General features: G+C 54.5%; 1 protein-coding gene across 1 annotated transcript; it reads left to right on the top strand.

Annotated features, from left to right (window-relative positions):
- Positions 1-1,867: 1,867 nt before the first annotated feature.
- Positions 1,868-6,232, top strand: LOC101629780 (uroplakin-3b). Its single transcript, XM_012729122.1, has 6 exons — positions 1,868-1,986; positions 2,132-2,281; positions 2,531-2,762; positions 3,734-3,813; positions 4,495-4,624; positions 4,947-6,232. Exons 1-6 carry the CDS (start codon positions 1,902-1,904, stop codon positions 5,104-5,106), a joined length of 837 nt encoding a protein of 278 aa, XP_012584576.1. The 5' UTR covers positions 1,868-1,901; the 3' UTR covers positions 5,107-6,232.
- The last annotated feature ends 8,186 nt before the right edge of the window (positions 6,233-14,418 follow it).

Below are 14,418 nucleotides of genomic sequence, written 5' to 3'. Positions count from 1 at the left end.
GAGATATGATACTGACAGCACAGGAGTTGGGGTGCAACCCTGGGCCCCACCACCGTTGGCTCAGTTAAAGTCTGGCAAGAATCAGAACAGGAAACATTTGCAGGTTGTGCACCTGATAAGGCTCTGATATCCACAATGCAGAAAGGACTCTAATTCAGCAAAATGAAAAATGGGTAAAGCACTCAAACAGCTTCTCCTAAAGAAGACTTACAAATGGCTGACAAGCACAAGCAAACTGCGGGGTGTCGTCAGGGAAGCACAAAACCTCAGCAATACCACTTTACACTCAGGGTAGCTATTACTGAAAAAGAAAGGAAAGTAGATGGTTAGGATGTGGGGAGGTCGGAACCCTCCCCCAGGCACAGAGAATGCGAAACAGCTACTTCTTCGGTGGTTCTGCAGAAAATAGCCATCATGTGACTCAGCAATTCCGCTTCTAGGTACACATCCTAAAAACATGTCCTCACACAAACTTGTACCAAATATTCACCCCAAAGTTACTCATAATAACCCAAAAGGGGAAACAGCCCAAATCCATCAGCTGGTGAGTGGATAAACAAGATGTGGTGCATCCAGACAGTGGAATATTCCACCAGAAAGGGAAAGGCTTACACACGGGCACATGCAGGCAGAGGAGCCAGACAGACAGGACACATAGTGTGGTTCCATTTACCCGGATGTCTAGACCAGCAGGCAAGTCCGCAGAGGCGGAAAGTAGGCAAGTCGCTGCTGGGAGGGGGTGGGGGGGGAGTGGCTTCCTGGGTAACAGTTTCCTTCTGGGGTGATGAAAAGGTCTGGAACTAGTGGTGATGGTTGCAGGGTCTTGTGAGTAAACCACAGAGCTGTTTGCAGACTTGAAGAGGATGGATCTTAGTGATGCAAGTTTAGAGTAGAACACTAGGATGGATCTTCCCCAAGGTCAGAAACCAGAGTGGGGCTACAACTGATTAACGCACCATTAGCATGGCCATGGGGGTCCACAGGACAGAAATAAGGTGGGGCTGTGGCAAGTGGTGGGTCATTATAAAGAGGAGCTCCAGCCTTTGTCCGATGCCAGTCAGAACTCAGTCGCGAAAAATTCCACAATAGATAAAATCCCCAAAGCAATGAATCTTCCCCCCAAGGAACACTACAAAAGGATACCCCTTGCTCTGGCGAAATGCAGACCTTGCCATACGCTGCCCACCTGTGCCCCTTTCAAACGCAGCTCCTTGCTCTTTGTCTCTGCAGTTACTCTCCTTAATAGAACTGCAGTCTGTCTCTGAATGGGGGCTCTGCTGAAATGGTTCTCAGAGGAACCCAAGAATCACACTTGATGGAACCCCAGCACAAGGGCATGTGAATATCTTATTTTAAAGAGAACCAAGGGGAGAATGTAAAGGCAAGGGCTGTCCATTGCAAGGGTGGGCAATCCTGGCTCTGACTCCAAGTTCTAGGGTGAAGGAAAGCAGAAGTGGGAGAGGGTGTGGCCTTGCACAGGGCGGGCAGCACACAGCTGGCAGCAGGCCAGGATGCCTTGATGGGGCTGGAGCTGGACAGGGTGGGGCCGCCTGCTCGGCTGCAGCTCCCTGGGTAGGGACGGAAGGTCACTCACTGGGCGGCTCCTGGCACTTGGGGTACAGGAATCCCAGGCATGCAGCCCTGAGCTGTGGGGCCCATCGGCATGGGAGTGCAATGGCCCCTGTCCCTCAGCTCTGGGACCTGCCCCCCAACTAGAACCCCAGCCAGCCAGTGCCCTCCCAGAGGTGGGCTGGGCTGGGGGAGGAGAAGGTAAACTTACATTTTCAGGTCTTTCCAGCTTTTGACCAGCCTGACTAACCAGCTCCTCCAGGCCCAAGGTGTTGGGGGAGGGGTGCAGCAGGAGGTGGCCAAGCTCACTGTGGCTGTGGAAGAAGGCCATCATGGGGTTGCCCCTGAGGTGGCCTCTGCCGTGGATGCTGCTCCCTGTGGTGGTACTGGCCTGGTCCCAGCTCTGCAGGAGCCTGGGTGAGTGGGAGTCCCACGATGGATGGACTTAAGGGGCTGGGGCACCTGCTGCAGTGATTGAGCCTGGGAACCCAACCCATCAGATTGGGAGGGGCAGCCCAGGGGCATCGGCCCCAGGGCCCTCACCCTGTCTCCATGGCTGCAGAGCTGATCCCCTACACGCCACAGATAACGGCCTGGGACCTGGAAGGGAAGGTCACAGCCTCCACGTTCTCCCTGGAGCAGCCGCGCTGTGTCCTGGACAGACATGCCAGTGCTGCCGACACCATCTGGCTGGTAGTGGCCTTCAGCAACGGTGAGTCTTCACCTCACCGTCAGGTCTGGGTGGGGTAGGACTGAGGGTCTGAGCAGTCTCTCACTGTCAGCTGGGCGTGGGATTTATCTAAGGGAATTTATCCTGAGGGAATTCCCTTGGGAGATCCTGAGCTTCATCCTGAGCAATTCTACAGGGTGACCAATTGTACTTTGTCTAGAGGGGCTGTCTGGACCCTGAGGCATGGAAGGCCGGGGTTGGACCCAGCCCTACCTTCCTTCCCTCCCCCAGCCTCCACGGGATTCCAGAACCCACGGACGCTGGCCGAGATACCAACATACCCGCAGCTACGGATCTATGGCCACTATATGACCATGCCACTGTCCCTGGACCAGCTGCCCTGTGAGGACCGAGTGCGTGGTGGCAGGATTGCCCCCGTGCTGCGGGTGGGCAATGACCCCAGCTGCCTTCCTGACCAGTCACCCTTCTGCAACGCGCCTCTCCCTGGCCCAGGCCCTTACAGGTGGGTCATCGTCTGGAGGCTAGGATGAGGGCTGTGCTGGGAGAGGCAGGGCTTGGGGGCCAGGGCTGTCCCTTATCATGGCTTTGTCCTCTGCCCTTCTTAGCAGCCACTTTACAAGCCTTAGCTTCCTCTGTGGGTCGGGCCATCATCCCAGCTCCGGGACAGAAGCCAGCAAGGTCTGGCGCTGGCGGGGAGGGTGTCTGTAGGCCCAGCGTATGGGGCTGCTGGGATGTAAACCTGGGGCCCACTGGTCCCTCCCATGGGTGGATCTGGTGGGAAACAGCCTGGGGATCCAGTCAGGAGGGCATGAAGTAAGAAAGCAGGAGAGAAGACTCCCTTGCTGAGATGAGGAAACTCAGGTGAGAAAACTGAGGCACAGAACATTAAGTGGTGCATCACGGTCAGAACGCAGCTGGGTGGGAGAGCGCAAGTTCAGAACAGGGCTGCTCAGACCAGGGTAGGTGTCCTCGAGCACCAAACCCAGCTGGCAGAACCAGCTCCCCATCCACCCACCTCCCCGACCTCTCACCTAGCCTTGCCTGCGGCCATGCCCTCGCTCGGCCTCCAGGGGCACCTCCTGCCCCACCCCTGTCAGCCACTGGAGCCGACTGCCTCCCTGACCGCTGGCCCAGAAACTGTCCAGAGACCTCCCCCTGCACAGGTATAACCGGAGCCTGTCCTAACCATCTTGGTACCCCGACCACACCCCTCTCTGGGGCTCTACCCTGGATCTGGCCCTGAGTGGGGTGCTTCCACAGCCCCCACAGACTCCAGGCAGTCATGGGTCTCCTCTGGGAGGCCTGGGGCCCCCGAAACCAGAAGGAGTGTCTGGAGGTGGGCAGCTCTGATGAACTGGGGCAACTGATAGGGTCACTGTAACCTGAGAGGCCTCAGAGGGCCCTCAGCAGGGCCAGCCAGCAGTGGTCACTCTGCCGAGGGCAGCGAAACCTCACCACTCCACCTCTCTCTAGGGTGAAGTTTCTTCTTATGGATGCCAAGGGCTCACCCCAGGCCGAGACGAGGTGGTCCACTCCCATCACTCTGCATCTAGGTAGGCTGGGAGAGGGGCACTGGCCCTACTATGCTTCTGTGCGGTCAGCCTCTGCAAAATGGCCATGCGCAGCTGCCCCTTACCCTGCTGCCATAGAACTGGGGACCTGGAGGTAGTGTCAAGTCGAGGCTGCCCCTATAATAGAACTTTACACTGGGCAGGGGGCACCCAGCCTCCTCGGCACAGGCACTGGCTCCATCCATCCGCAAATGTCTGTTTGCCAGGCCTTGGGTGTCCAGGCCATGGAGAAAAACAGCCCTTCCCCTCCTCCAGGGAGTCAGCCCTGTGCCAGGCACTGCCAGATGGGAGGAGAAGGGGCTGTGACTTCTGTGGGTCTGTTCTCTTTAAGGCCCAGAGGTTCCCAGTGACTTACCAGGTCAGAGTGCCCGGGGTGGGGGGTGAAGGGAGGCTTGGGGTCTGAAGCCCTTGAACAGCAGGCCCCAGGGAGCAGGGCAGCAACATGGTTGGTTTAGACATCTGTCTGCAGGCATAGGGGTGAATAGTCTGGAAGGTGAGACCATGGTAGAAGCCGGAGCAAAGTGCGGTCTCATGGCTGACATGGTGGTTGGGTGTTTCAGGAGGCTGCCTGGGAACATGAGGCAGCCGGCCTTTGTGCACTCATGGGTGGAGGGGGACTGCCCTGCATCCCATGTCAGCCTCTGAGCAGCCACTGTGATGTAGGGAAGTCCCCACACTCCATCGACACTTGGCCAGGACGGCGAAGTGGGGACATGATCGTCATTGCCTCCATTCTCTCCTCTCTGGCTGGCCTCCTGCTCCTGGCCTTCCTGGCAGCCTCCACCACGCGCTTGTGAGTGTCAGCACCCCCCTGAGCCCCTGGGAGGTTTTCTGGTAGGTTCAGGGAAGGAGCACCATGCTCTGCCCCATCAGGAGGTCTGGCGTAGGCCCTCTCTCCTCAGACCTCGTCTTCTCTCCAGAATGCCCTCTGTCATTTCAGAGAATGGACACCAGGGTAGTCAGGGTGGCCACCTGGAGAAGATAGGCCTCTGGCTGGCTCTAGAAGGGCAGAAGAGGAGAGCAGAGGAGAGGAGGGCCGGGGAGGGGGAGAAGGCCCTGAATTGGCAGCCTGCCCACCCAGCAGGGACTCAGCCCCTCCTCTTCTCCCTGTCCAGCTCAAGCCTATGGTGGCCTGAGGAGGTCCCGGAACAGCTTCGGATCGGCTCCTTCATGGGGAAGCGCTACATGACCCACCACATCCCGCCCAGTGAAGCCGCCACTCTGCCTGTGGGCTGCGAGCCTGGCCTGGACCCCCTTCCCAGCCTCAGCCCTTAGCCTTATCTGTGCCTGGGGCTGGGGCAGTAGGGTGTATATGGGGGAGGGGGAGGGTAAGCCCTTGCACCCCACACCCCTCCCCAGTGCACCAGTGGCCTGGCCTTGGGCTTTCCCACTCCTACCTCTCTAGGAAACCAATGTTGCACTCAGGAGGGTTTGGGGAGGGGTGTGGTCAGGCTGGTTATGGTCCCCCACCTCTGCCTCTGCTCTGTGCTGCCTGGCTTCCTGCAAGCAAACTGGAGGCATGTGGAGAGGCCACCCTAATGGAAGTTTCCAGGTCCCAGGATGAGGCCTGCAGGGGGTCTTGCCTCTGTCCTGCACCAGCGAACTGGGCTGATCCAGCATGGGGTATACGAGACCTGAGCCTCCCTGGCCCGCCTGTGTCAGAGGCACCTCCACTGTCCTTGGGCACAGCTCTCTGTCTCTGGCCACCATTTTCCACCCCCATGCACATACAGATGGCTCACTCATTCACTCACATTCATCAAGCACCTGCTGTGTGCCACACTGTTAAGAGGCCTCCAGCATAGTCCTCACCTTGGGAATCTCACAGCCCTGGGCCTCAGGTGATCACTGTCCAGATGGGACCTGTGACTTTGGGGAGGCTGTCACACCCTCCCATTGTCACATGCCGCCAATATCACACCAGCCACCACAGTGGGCACTCTGGGGTCCGGAGCCCCCCACCACTAGGGAAGACAGATCAGACTACCCCTCGCCAGCGTCCGTGAGGCCCCTAAGCCATAGTTCTCATTTTGGCCACATGGGGGGGCTGCAGCGCTGCAGCCACATGACCCATGCGCATGCGCACTGCTCTTCACAGACCAGAGGGTCGCTGTTGGCGTGAGCTCCCGCTGGGTGATGACCTGATGTCTTAAGGCCTTCCCTACTCAGCGGGGTCTCTGGAGGTCAGTCCCTAACCTCACCTCTGTCAAAACAGTTATGCCTCCCTCTGAGCACCTACTGTGTGCCGTTTAATCTGCACAGCTGCCGGCATTTTCTGCGTGGGGAAGCAGAGGCTTGGCGACCAGTGTGTCAATCTTTGTCCACTGACCCCCAGCACCAGGCTATTAGGACCCTGCAACTTTACACGGCCCCCACCCTCTTTGGAAGTAAATAAATGGAATCTGACTCCTTTCGCAGATTGGTGCCCATGATGTCTGGGGAGAGGAGTTTTTTACATGCAGGTTCAGCCCCAAGGGCTACGCTGAGCCTGTCCCCCTGAGGGCTAGCCCTAATTGTCCTTTGAAGTTGCCCCATCTCCTGATGGACCTCAGAGAAGCCCACTGATGTTGCAGGGCCAGGAAGCCCCCCAGTAACTGAGCTTCTGTGGATTTAGGAAGCTCCTTCCCAGGCAAACACTTCAGGAGAGTCTTTGCTTTCAGAACCCATGAAACACTGGTCACTGGTGGTCACTGGTGGTCACTCCCCAACCCTGCCAGCACCTCTGACCACCACAGACCCCCTCTAGATATGGACAGAAGCAGATGCAGATGCAGTGAGCAGCCACCCTGGTGTCCGGGTGGACTCTGGGAGGGTCAGCCAGCCCCTTTGAGCACGTCCTTTTGAAATGCTGTTTTGGGGCCCAAGTCCCCTTGGTAACTGGGAATTGAAGGGGGCCTAGCCGCCATCACCATCACCCCACAGAGCCCTCTGCCTACTGTCCTGTCCAGACCCAGCTCTAGTGCTGGACCTGAGGACCTTGAAGTCTGGGATGCCTGGCTTGGGGTTTGTCCCAGGAGGGATATGGTGGGAGGAAGAGGGGCCCACTGGGGGTAGCTGAATGAAAACATGAACAAGCCAACCCAGGGCCAGAGGATCAGCCAAGAGCAGGAGTTGCCCCAGGCTTTTGTGTGTCCTGGGGCCCCACAGCTGTCTGTTCCTTAGTGCTGGAACCTGCTAACTAGTTGGGGCACAGCCCTAGTGATGCCCCGATTCCCCAACAACCCCTTTTCTGAACAGTCCCCAAAGGCGCCAAGGAGCTGCTCTCACCCACCACTGTACCGTGGGCTTGGCTGCTGAGTCGGACTGAGCACACCTCTGGTGGGGGGGTGAAGGCTGTGAAGCCCAGCTGGGGCTGCTGGGCGGATCCCCAGGAGGCAGGGCCCGTGGGGGTTCACAGGAGCGGCTTCTGGCTGAGTCTTGAGAGGCAAATGTCAGCCAGATAGAGGAAAAAGGGAGGAGGAGAGGGTACTTGGGGACACAGGTGTAAGCAGTCTTATCCTGCAACAGCACCAGGGTGTGGCGCAGGGACTGGGGACAGGGAGGCCGGCTTGGTCTTCCAGGCGGATGGAACTGGGAAGAGGGCTGGAAAGGCCACCATGGCTCCAGGATACTCAGGAGGTGATTGGGAAGCTGGGATTTCACTGATGTGGGAATGAGCCAGTTTCTGATTTGAGGATGGGGAGTGCATAAAAACAGGGTGTCTTATCTTTCCCTACCTGACTTCAGAGCAGATCCTCAGATTTCAGGCTCCTAGGGCATCATGTTAGGGGCTGGTGAGTGCCCCAAGGTCATCAACAAAGATGAAAGCCTGCGCTGGCCAGGGGAAGCTGGCCTGTGGCCCTCTGTCCTAGGCAGAGCTGGGCTTGCCGAGATGTCTCAGGATCCATGTGGAGAAGGCACTCGAGGCCAGCTCTCTTCCTCTGGGACCCAGGGAGTCATGCCAGGGCGTTCAGCTCCAGAGTTAGGGCGGGGGGGAGGGTCATCCACTGGCCCCCAGCCACGCAAGGGCCTTGCGCATAGCCGAGGTGGTGAGAGCCACAGAGAGGAGAATCTGCTTTTACAGTCTCCTTGGGACTGTGGCTGGGAAAGCGCCTCACATGAAAGTCATTGGCCCTTAACATAATTGCTCAGTGATTAAAAACAAGTTTATTGTTAAAGGGATAAACAGCGAGACTGGGGGGGGTGATGACTCGCAGATGAATCATCAAAGGAATCAAAACGCAGCAGCAGGTGGGGACCAGCCTCCCCCTCTGGGCTCTCTTTGTCCCTTGCTACCTCAGAGCCCTCCATTTCTCTCCAAGTTCCCTCCAGTGAGGCTGCCACCTTGGTCTCCTGCTGGAATGTCAGTCACTTCCCCTTGCTGGCCCTCCCATACTATATTTCTGACCCCACCCCTGTGCCTTTCCCAGCATCCTGGGTGGCCTGATGGTGCCTCTCAGCCTTGCTCACAAGCTCCAGAGACGTCATGCTGCAAGGACAGACTCCACATTCATCACCTTAGTCACAGACAAGACCCATCGCCTGCTCTCTGCATTCTGGGGGCCACAGGCCTGCAGCTACCCCCAGACCACCCCTCACAGGCCCTTTGCACTTGCTTTTCCCTCAGTGTGGAACTTTTCTCCACTTCCCTCCCCTTACTCTAGATCGTTCCTCGGTGCCACTGTAGCTTCTTTGGGGAAAGCTCTTCCCAACTGCTCAGTACTCCCAGAGGCCTATACTTTTCCTTCACAGTGTGTTTTCCATTTTCTAGTAGACATTTAAAATGGTGAACATTTGTATCTCCCCTACTAAACAGTGAAGCCAGGAGGGCAGAGACCATGTCTGGTTTGCTCCCAGGAAGGCCCAGAGCCAGCACAGTGCCTGGTTTCTAGTAGGTATTGAACAATTATTCATTGGCAGAATGTGTTACAAAAAGCAAATTTTTAAAAAAGATTTATTTGTGAATACAGATCTGGGGTACAGGCCAGAAGTGCAGGGGCAGTGAGAAGATTCACCAGAGACAGAATGGGGAGCAGAACAGGCAGATCAATGAAGTACACTGCTGAGGGGAGCAGCAGACAGGTCAGGAGAGGTCTGCCACGCCATGTGGGTCACCTCCTGGGGCAGGGATCGAACTCATGCTGAAATGACTTTAGCCTCGTAGTGCTGTGCTTTAACCCACTGCGCCACCTGGGAGGGCCCTTAATCCACTCTTGTTGGTATCCTTATAAGTAGAGATCAGGACATAGAGGCACCCAGGGATGCAGACAGATGTACAGACAAATGAACCCGTGAAAAAGTGGTAGGAGGGCGGCTGTCTGCAAGCGGACAAGAGAGGCCTCAAGGGAAAACCTTGATGCTGGACTCCTGGCCTCCAGGCTGACAAGTGAATGTTTGCTGTTGAAGTCACCCAGTCAGGGGCAGGGTGACTGCGCAGACAGACAGTCCACCCACCAGCATTAACAGAAGTGTGTCCGTCACCCTGCTGACCTTTAATGGGGGCTGGTAGGCAAGCAGTGGCAGTAGGGAAAGGCCGGCCGTGACATACCTGTTCACTGAGGCCTTCATAAAGGCCGGGAAGTGAGTTCCTCGGTCACTTGCTCACACTGGCATCTTGACCAAATGTTTTATCCCTGTAGCTAGAGGAACTAGAGGAAGATCCTGCAGTCCTTCCCCTCCCTTCTACCCAACCCCACCTCATGCCCCCACCCTGCCATCTCTAGTCCCAGCCTCAGTCCCTGACTCCTGGGAAACAAAACAGGACTTTAGGCTTCATCGGCTGGGTGAGCCCCACCAGGAAGCTCTGCCTACCTCCCTAGGCCTGTTTCTCCTCACAAAGTGAATGTTCAACCTAGAAGATCTCTATACTCATTTTGGCTCACATTTAGTCCCAGCTTCCCTGAAACCCCACTCCCTGTGGGTGAGGCAGGCTAGAGTTATCCACAGGAAAGAATGTGTTGCTCTGGACAACCATTCTTCTCCTGACTTCTCCCCCAGGGACTGAGAATGTCTTATTAATCATCCTGGCCTCTCCCGCCCAGCCTACAAGACCCCTCCCTGGGCTCCAAGGTGGAGGTGGCCTCCAGTCCCCACGAGTGTTTCATGGGAACTCTGGGTTCAGCTCTGACCCCAGCCCTGTGCCTGCAGCTCTGTCCCTATCTGAGTCCCACTTCCATGGGACAGGGCCAGTGGGAGGGCCCTTAGGGCAAGAGGCAGGATGGGGCTGGGCGTAGGGGACTGAGAGTGGACTCAGGCCTCAGAGCATCTTCTTCCCAGAGTCCTCTGCTGGCCTGAGCCTTGTTGGGACAACAGGGCAGCAGTAGGACCCCAGAGGAGGCATTTGGCCCAACCTGAGGAATAGGGGCACAAGGGGGACTTCCTGGAGGAGGTGGCCTCTGAGCTGGCACCTTTACTAAGAATGGGAGGGTGGGGAAGAGGGAATCAAGCATCACTGGGGATTCATTGAGAGACTTAGTTGACTGGGGTTGGGGGTGGGGGCTGAACTGGGGGAGGTCTAGAGCATGAGGTAAAAGCCATGGTTGGGGCAAAGCATGGAAGACACTGAAAGCCTCCCTGGGGAGCTAGGAAATGCAGGGCATGTTCAAGCGAGTGAGGGCAGACTGGGTCTCAGGACCTCAGTGGCTAACCAGGGAGAGACAGACAGGGAGTGGTGAACCGGCCAGGTGGCCTAATCTGGGCCTTGAGAACTATCTCCCATGAGCACCCCCAGCTGCCCCAGGGCCATGCACAGGGGGCTAGAGTGCCTGGTAGGACCCCCCCTTCCCTCCCACCCCAACACCACTGAAGCTGCCTGCTGGGCCCCCAGGCACCTGGCTTGGGGCAGAGAACTTCTCAGCTTCAGCAGACTGTGTCAAGCAAGGAACCTTCTTCCAGAGCTGGGGTGGAAAACAAAGTTAGGAGGCGCCTCTCACCTGGACCACTGCAGCAAGATCCTCATGAGGCACCCCTGTCAGGGATCGGCCCCAACAAGCTGTCAGAGGACAGAGCCTTTAGGTGGGAAGGCATCGTTGTGCTGAGATTCCAAAAGGGGGAAAGGGGAGTGGGCGTGAGGAAGACATGGGAGTTGGAGTTGGGTGCAAGTCTTCCTGCCCATTCTTTTTAGCAGGTCTTTACTTATACTGCTCAGCAAGTTGTTAGTTACAATAATGCATTAGGTAAGTTAATAAGAAATCAGCATAAAAGTTCTCAAGGAAGAGTTCCCTACGACCCAGCAATCCCACTCTTAGGTATCTACCCAAAAGACACAAAAACACTGATTGAAAAAGATACCTGCACCCCCATGTTTATTGCTGCTTTATTTACAATTGGAAAAACATGGAAGCTGCCCAAATGCCCAAAAGTAGATGACTGGATTAAAAAGATGTGGTGCATATATACAATGGAATATTACTCAGCAATCAAAAAAGAGAAACACATGTCTTTTGCAGCAACTTGGGTGGAGCTGGAAAAGATCATGAGATAAGCCAGAAAGAGAAAGAAAAATACTCATAGCAGGAGTATAATGGATCAGGCAAGAAATTAATAAAAATAATGAACAACCATATACCAGAGACATTTTGTGGGGGTGGAGTGGGGAATGGGATCAAAAACGGGGGGTTGGGGAGGGAAGTGTACGAGATTATGGTGATGGCACACGGGTGACATGGTGATGGGAAACCCGCGGGGATTACAATTGAGATAGGAAAAAAAATGTACAAAATGATGTAAAAATAAACTGTTATAAAATTAAAAAGAAGAAGAAGAAAAAAAAAAGTTCTCGAGGAAGAGGGGAACAATGTATCCTCTCCCTGACACTTTATGGCTTTATGGTATGCATTTTATGTATACTAGACTGTACACATTTGTGAGAACTTTCATGTATAAGGATGATTAACTATGACTTCAAAGGATAAGGGGTCTGGGAAAGGATGAGCTGTTAGCAAAGGATTTAGGGGTCCTAGGGAAGAAATAATTGTGTTAGCAGAGTCATCAGTGATTGTCTAAAGAGAAGCTAATGGCTAACTTAAGGCTAGCAGAGAGTGGTTAGTGTTTGTTTTAGGAAAAGGTTAATTAAGTCTAGCAGAGAGTAGTTTGTTTAAGAAAAGGGTAAATTAAGAGGAAGTCACATAGTCATGCATTAAGCAAAACCTGTGTCAATAATGTTAGGAAGTTGTCCATGAGTCCTTATGCCCTGGGAGTTTTATCAGAGGTTTGCTTTTTGTTTCAAAAGACCGGGAAGCCTCCCAGGAGTCTTGATGCTCTGGGGGCTCCTCTCTCTCCTGGAGCTTGCCTTTGTCTCCGAACACAGGGATTTCCTGCCCTGGGGTGGCTCTTACTTTGCCCTGGCCAGGTAGCCAATTTATGAAGCTAAGGCAAACCAGTTGCAAACTGATGGTTGCTCAGAATATTTTTGATATCATGATTATACAAAAAAGGGAAGTCGTAACATAAGTTAACAATGGAAATTCTGATTTTTCAGAGCTTTTCCCTTCCATCTGGAATTTGTCGGTTGACAGAAGTTGCATAGCTTGTGTCACACCCCAAAGCCCTTGCTTCCTGTAATGCGTTGACTCGTGTCCCACCCACCCATAAATCATATCTACCCAGAATCTATGAGTATGATCTTATTTGGAAATGGGGTCTTTGCAGTTGAGATCATACTGAGTGAGGATGGGGCCTAGACCCCACAGGACGAGTTTCCCTCTAAGAGGAGCATTCAGCCACAGACACTCAGATGGGAGTCACGCCCAGGACACCTAGCATGGCCACAGCCCTGAGGGAGTGTGGCTCTGACACCAGTCAGACTATTGGGCTCCAGACTGTGAGAAAAGAAACTTCCATTGTTTTAACAGAACAACAGTTGTGGGGGGTTATTACTGCAGCTTTGGGAGACTAGCCCATCCTCGCCCTGGTCTGTTCTCCCTGCAGTGGCCCAAGGGGTGCTGACCACTGTCTGTGCACTAACCTTTGGTGACACCTCCAGGGCCAGAGCCTATCCTGAGAATACCTACAGGCCCCATGACATCTCTGCTGCCCCTTGACCTCACCAATATCACCTCCTAGCCCCTTTCCTGTCCCTTAAGTAATCCCCTAAACACACTGATCCCAGCAATCCCACCACACAGGGTTGCTTCCTCCTCCGAGGGCTTGTGGATTGTTCCAGGCTGGGCACTTGCGTTTCCTCCATCCCTGGCCTCAGGTGGTAGCCCCGCCCCTCAGGCCCTCCCTCGAGCCTAGGCTGACTGTGGCTGGTTTGGCCACAGAAAGTGACTGCAGGGATGTGCGTGACTTCAGGCTTTATCCTTAGAGGCCTGCCAGCTCCTGTGTTTGTCCCCAGGATTCTCACTGCCATGTAGAGAAAATTAGGCTGAACTATTGAACTTAAAACTTAGAGAAGAAAGGAAGAAGGAAGAGGAGGAAGCACAGAAGGGAAGGAAGGGGGGTTGGAGAGTTCTAACAAGCCCTTCATTGTTCTAGAAGCTCAAACACAGGGCTGAAGCTGAGCTCCCAGGTAGATGAAGCTGCTTGAGTGACTCCAGCTAACTCCACATGGAACAGAACAGCTCAACTGGACCTGGCCCACCTACAGAATTATGGAGATGATAAACATGACTGTTTTAGGGCCATCCCCAGTGGTGGCACAGCCAATTAAAAGTGCAGTGCTATGAAACTATCTCAGTCATTGCAACATGAGTTTGATCCCCGGCCCCGGAGGTGACCCACATGGCACAGCCGACCTCTCCTGACCTGCTTGCTGCTCCCCTCAGCAATGTATTTCAATCTCTCTGTTCTGTTCTCCACTCTGTCTCTGGTGAATCCTCTCACCCCCACACACACCTCTGACCTGTACCCCATTTTTTGTATGCATAAAATAAATAAATCTTAAAAAAGATTGTTTTAGTCCTCAGAGTTTTGGGGCATTTGTTACATCAGGATAAACTGACCCCAGGGCCTTTGCACCTGCTGATTCCACTACCAACAGAATGTGTGTGTGTGGGGGGGGGGCTGTCTCATGGTTCTCCCTGTCCTGTTTCATTCAGTCTCTGTTCATACATCCCCTTGTAAGGGTTCCACAGTTTCCTTTAGTTCTGCTTTCGTGTTCTGTGAGCCTGTACACCACTTGATATTCTGTTATGCCTGTATTTGTTTCTTTACTGTCTGTCACTCCTAACCAGGATGTCAGACTTGGTTTTCACTCCATGAAGTACTTCTGAGCCTGGCATGGTATCTGGACAGAGCAGGGCCTCAGTGACAACTTGTTAAAGGACTGAATGTGCAAAGTGCCTGCATTCTTCCCAACGCCCACTTCCCTCTGTGGTCTGCCCATTGCTGGCACTCACATCAGTATTTGCCTGGCACAGGGTAGACCCTCAGTAAACAGTGCATCAGTTGCAATGACTGTGACAGCTAACAGGCCTCAGTTACTCATATTGAGTGACCAGTGTCCACGGGGTGGTGGACACACAGAGCAGGAAGGACCTGGTCCATAGTCAGGGACTCGGGTAAGCCAAGGTCACCTGCCTCTTGACCCTCAAATTATGAGATTTCACTGGAAGGAAGCATGTTTTTCCGATTCCAAGTACATGATTTTAACTAGACGGGGGGGGG

The sequence above is a fragment of the Condylura cristata genome, unplaced genomic scaffold, assembly GCF_000260355.1.
Source record: "Condylura cristata isolate star-nosed mole 26May11 unplaced genomic scaffold, ConCri1.0 scaffold00024, whole genome shotgun sequence".
Classification (NCBI taxonomy): domain Eukaryota; kingdom Metazoa; phylum Chordata; class Mammalia; order Eulipotyphla; family Talpidae; genus Condylura; species Condylura cristata.
This window is presented reverse-complemented; position numbering and strand designations above follow the sequence as displayed.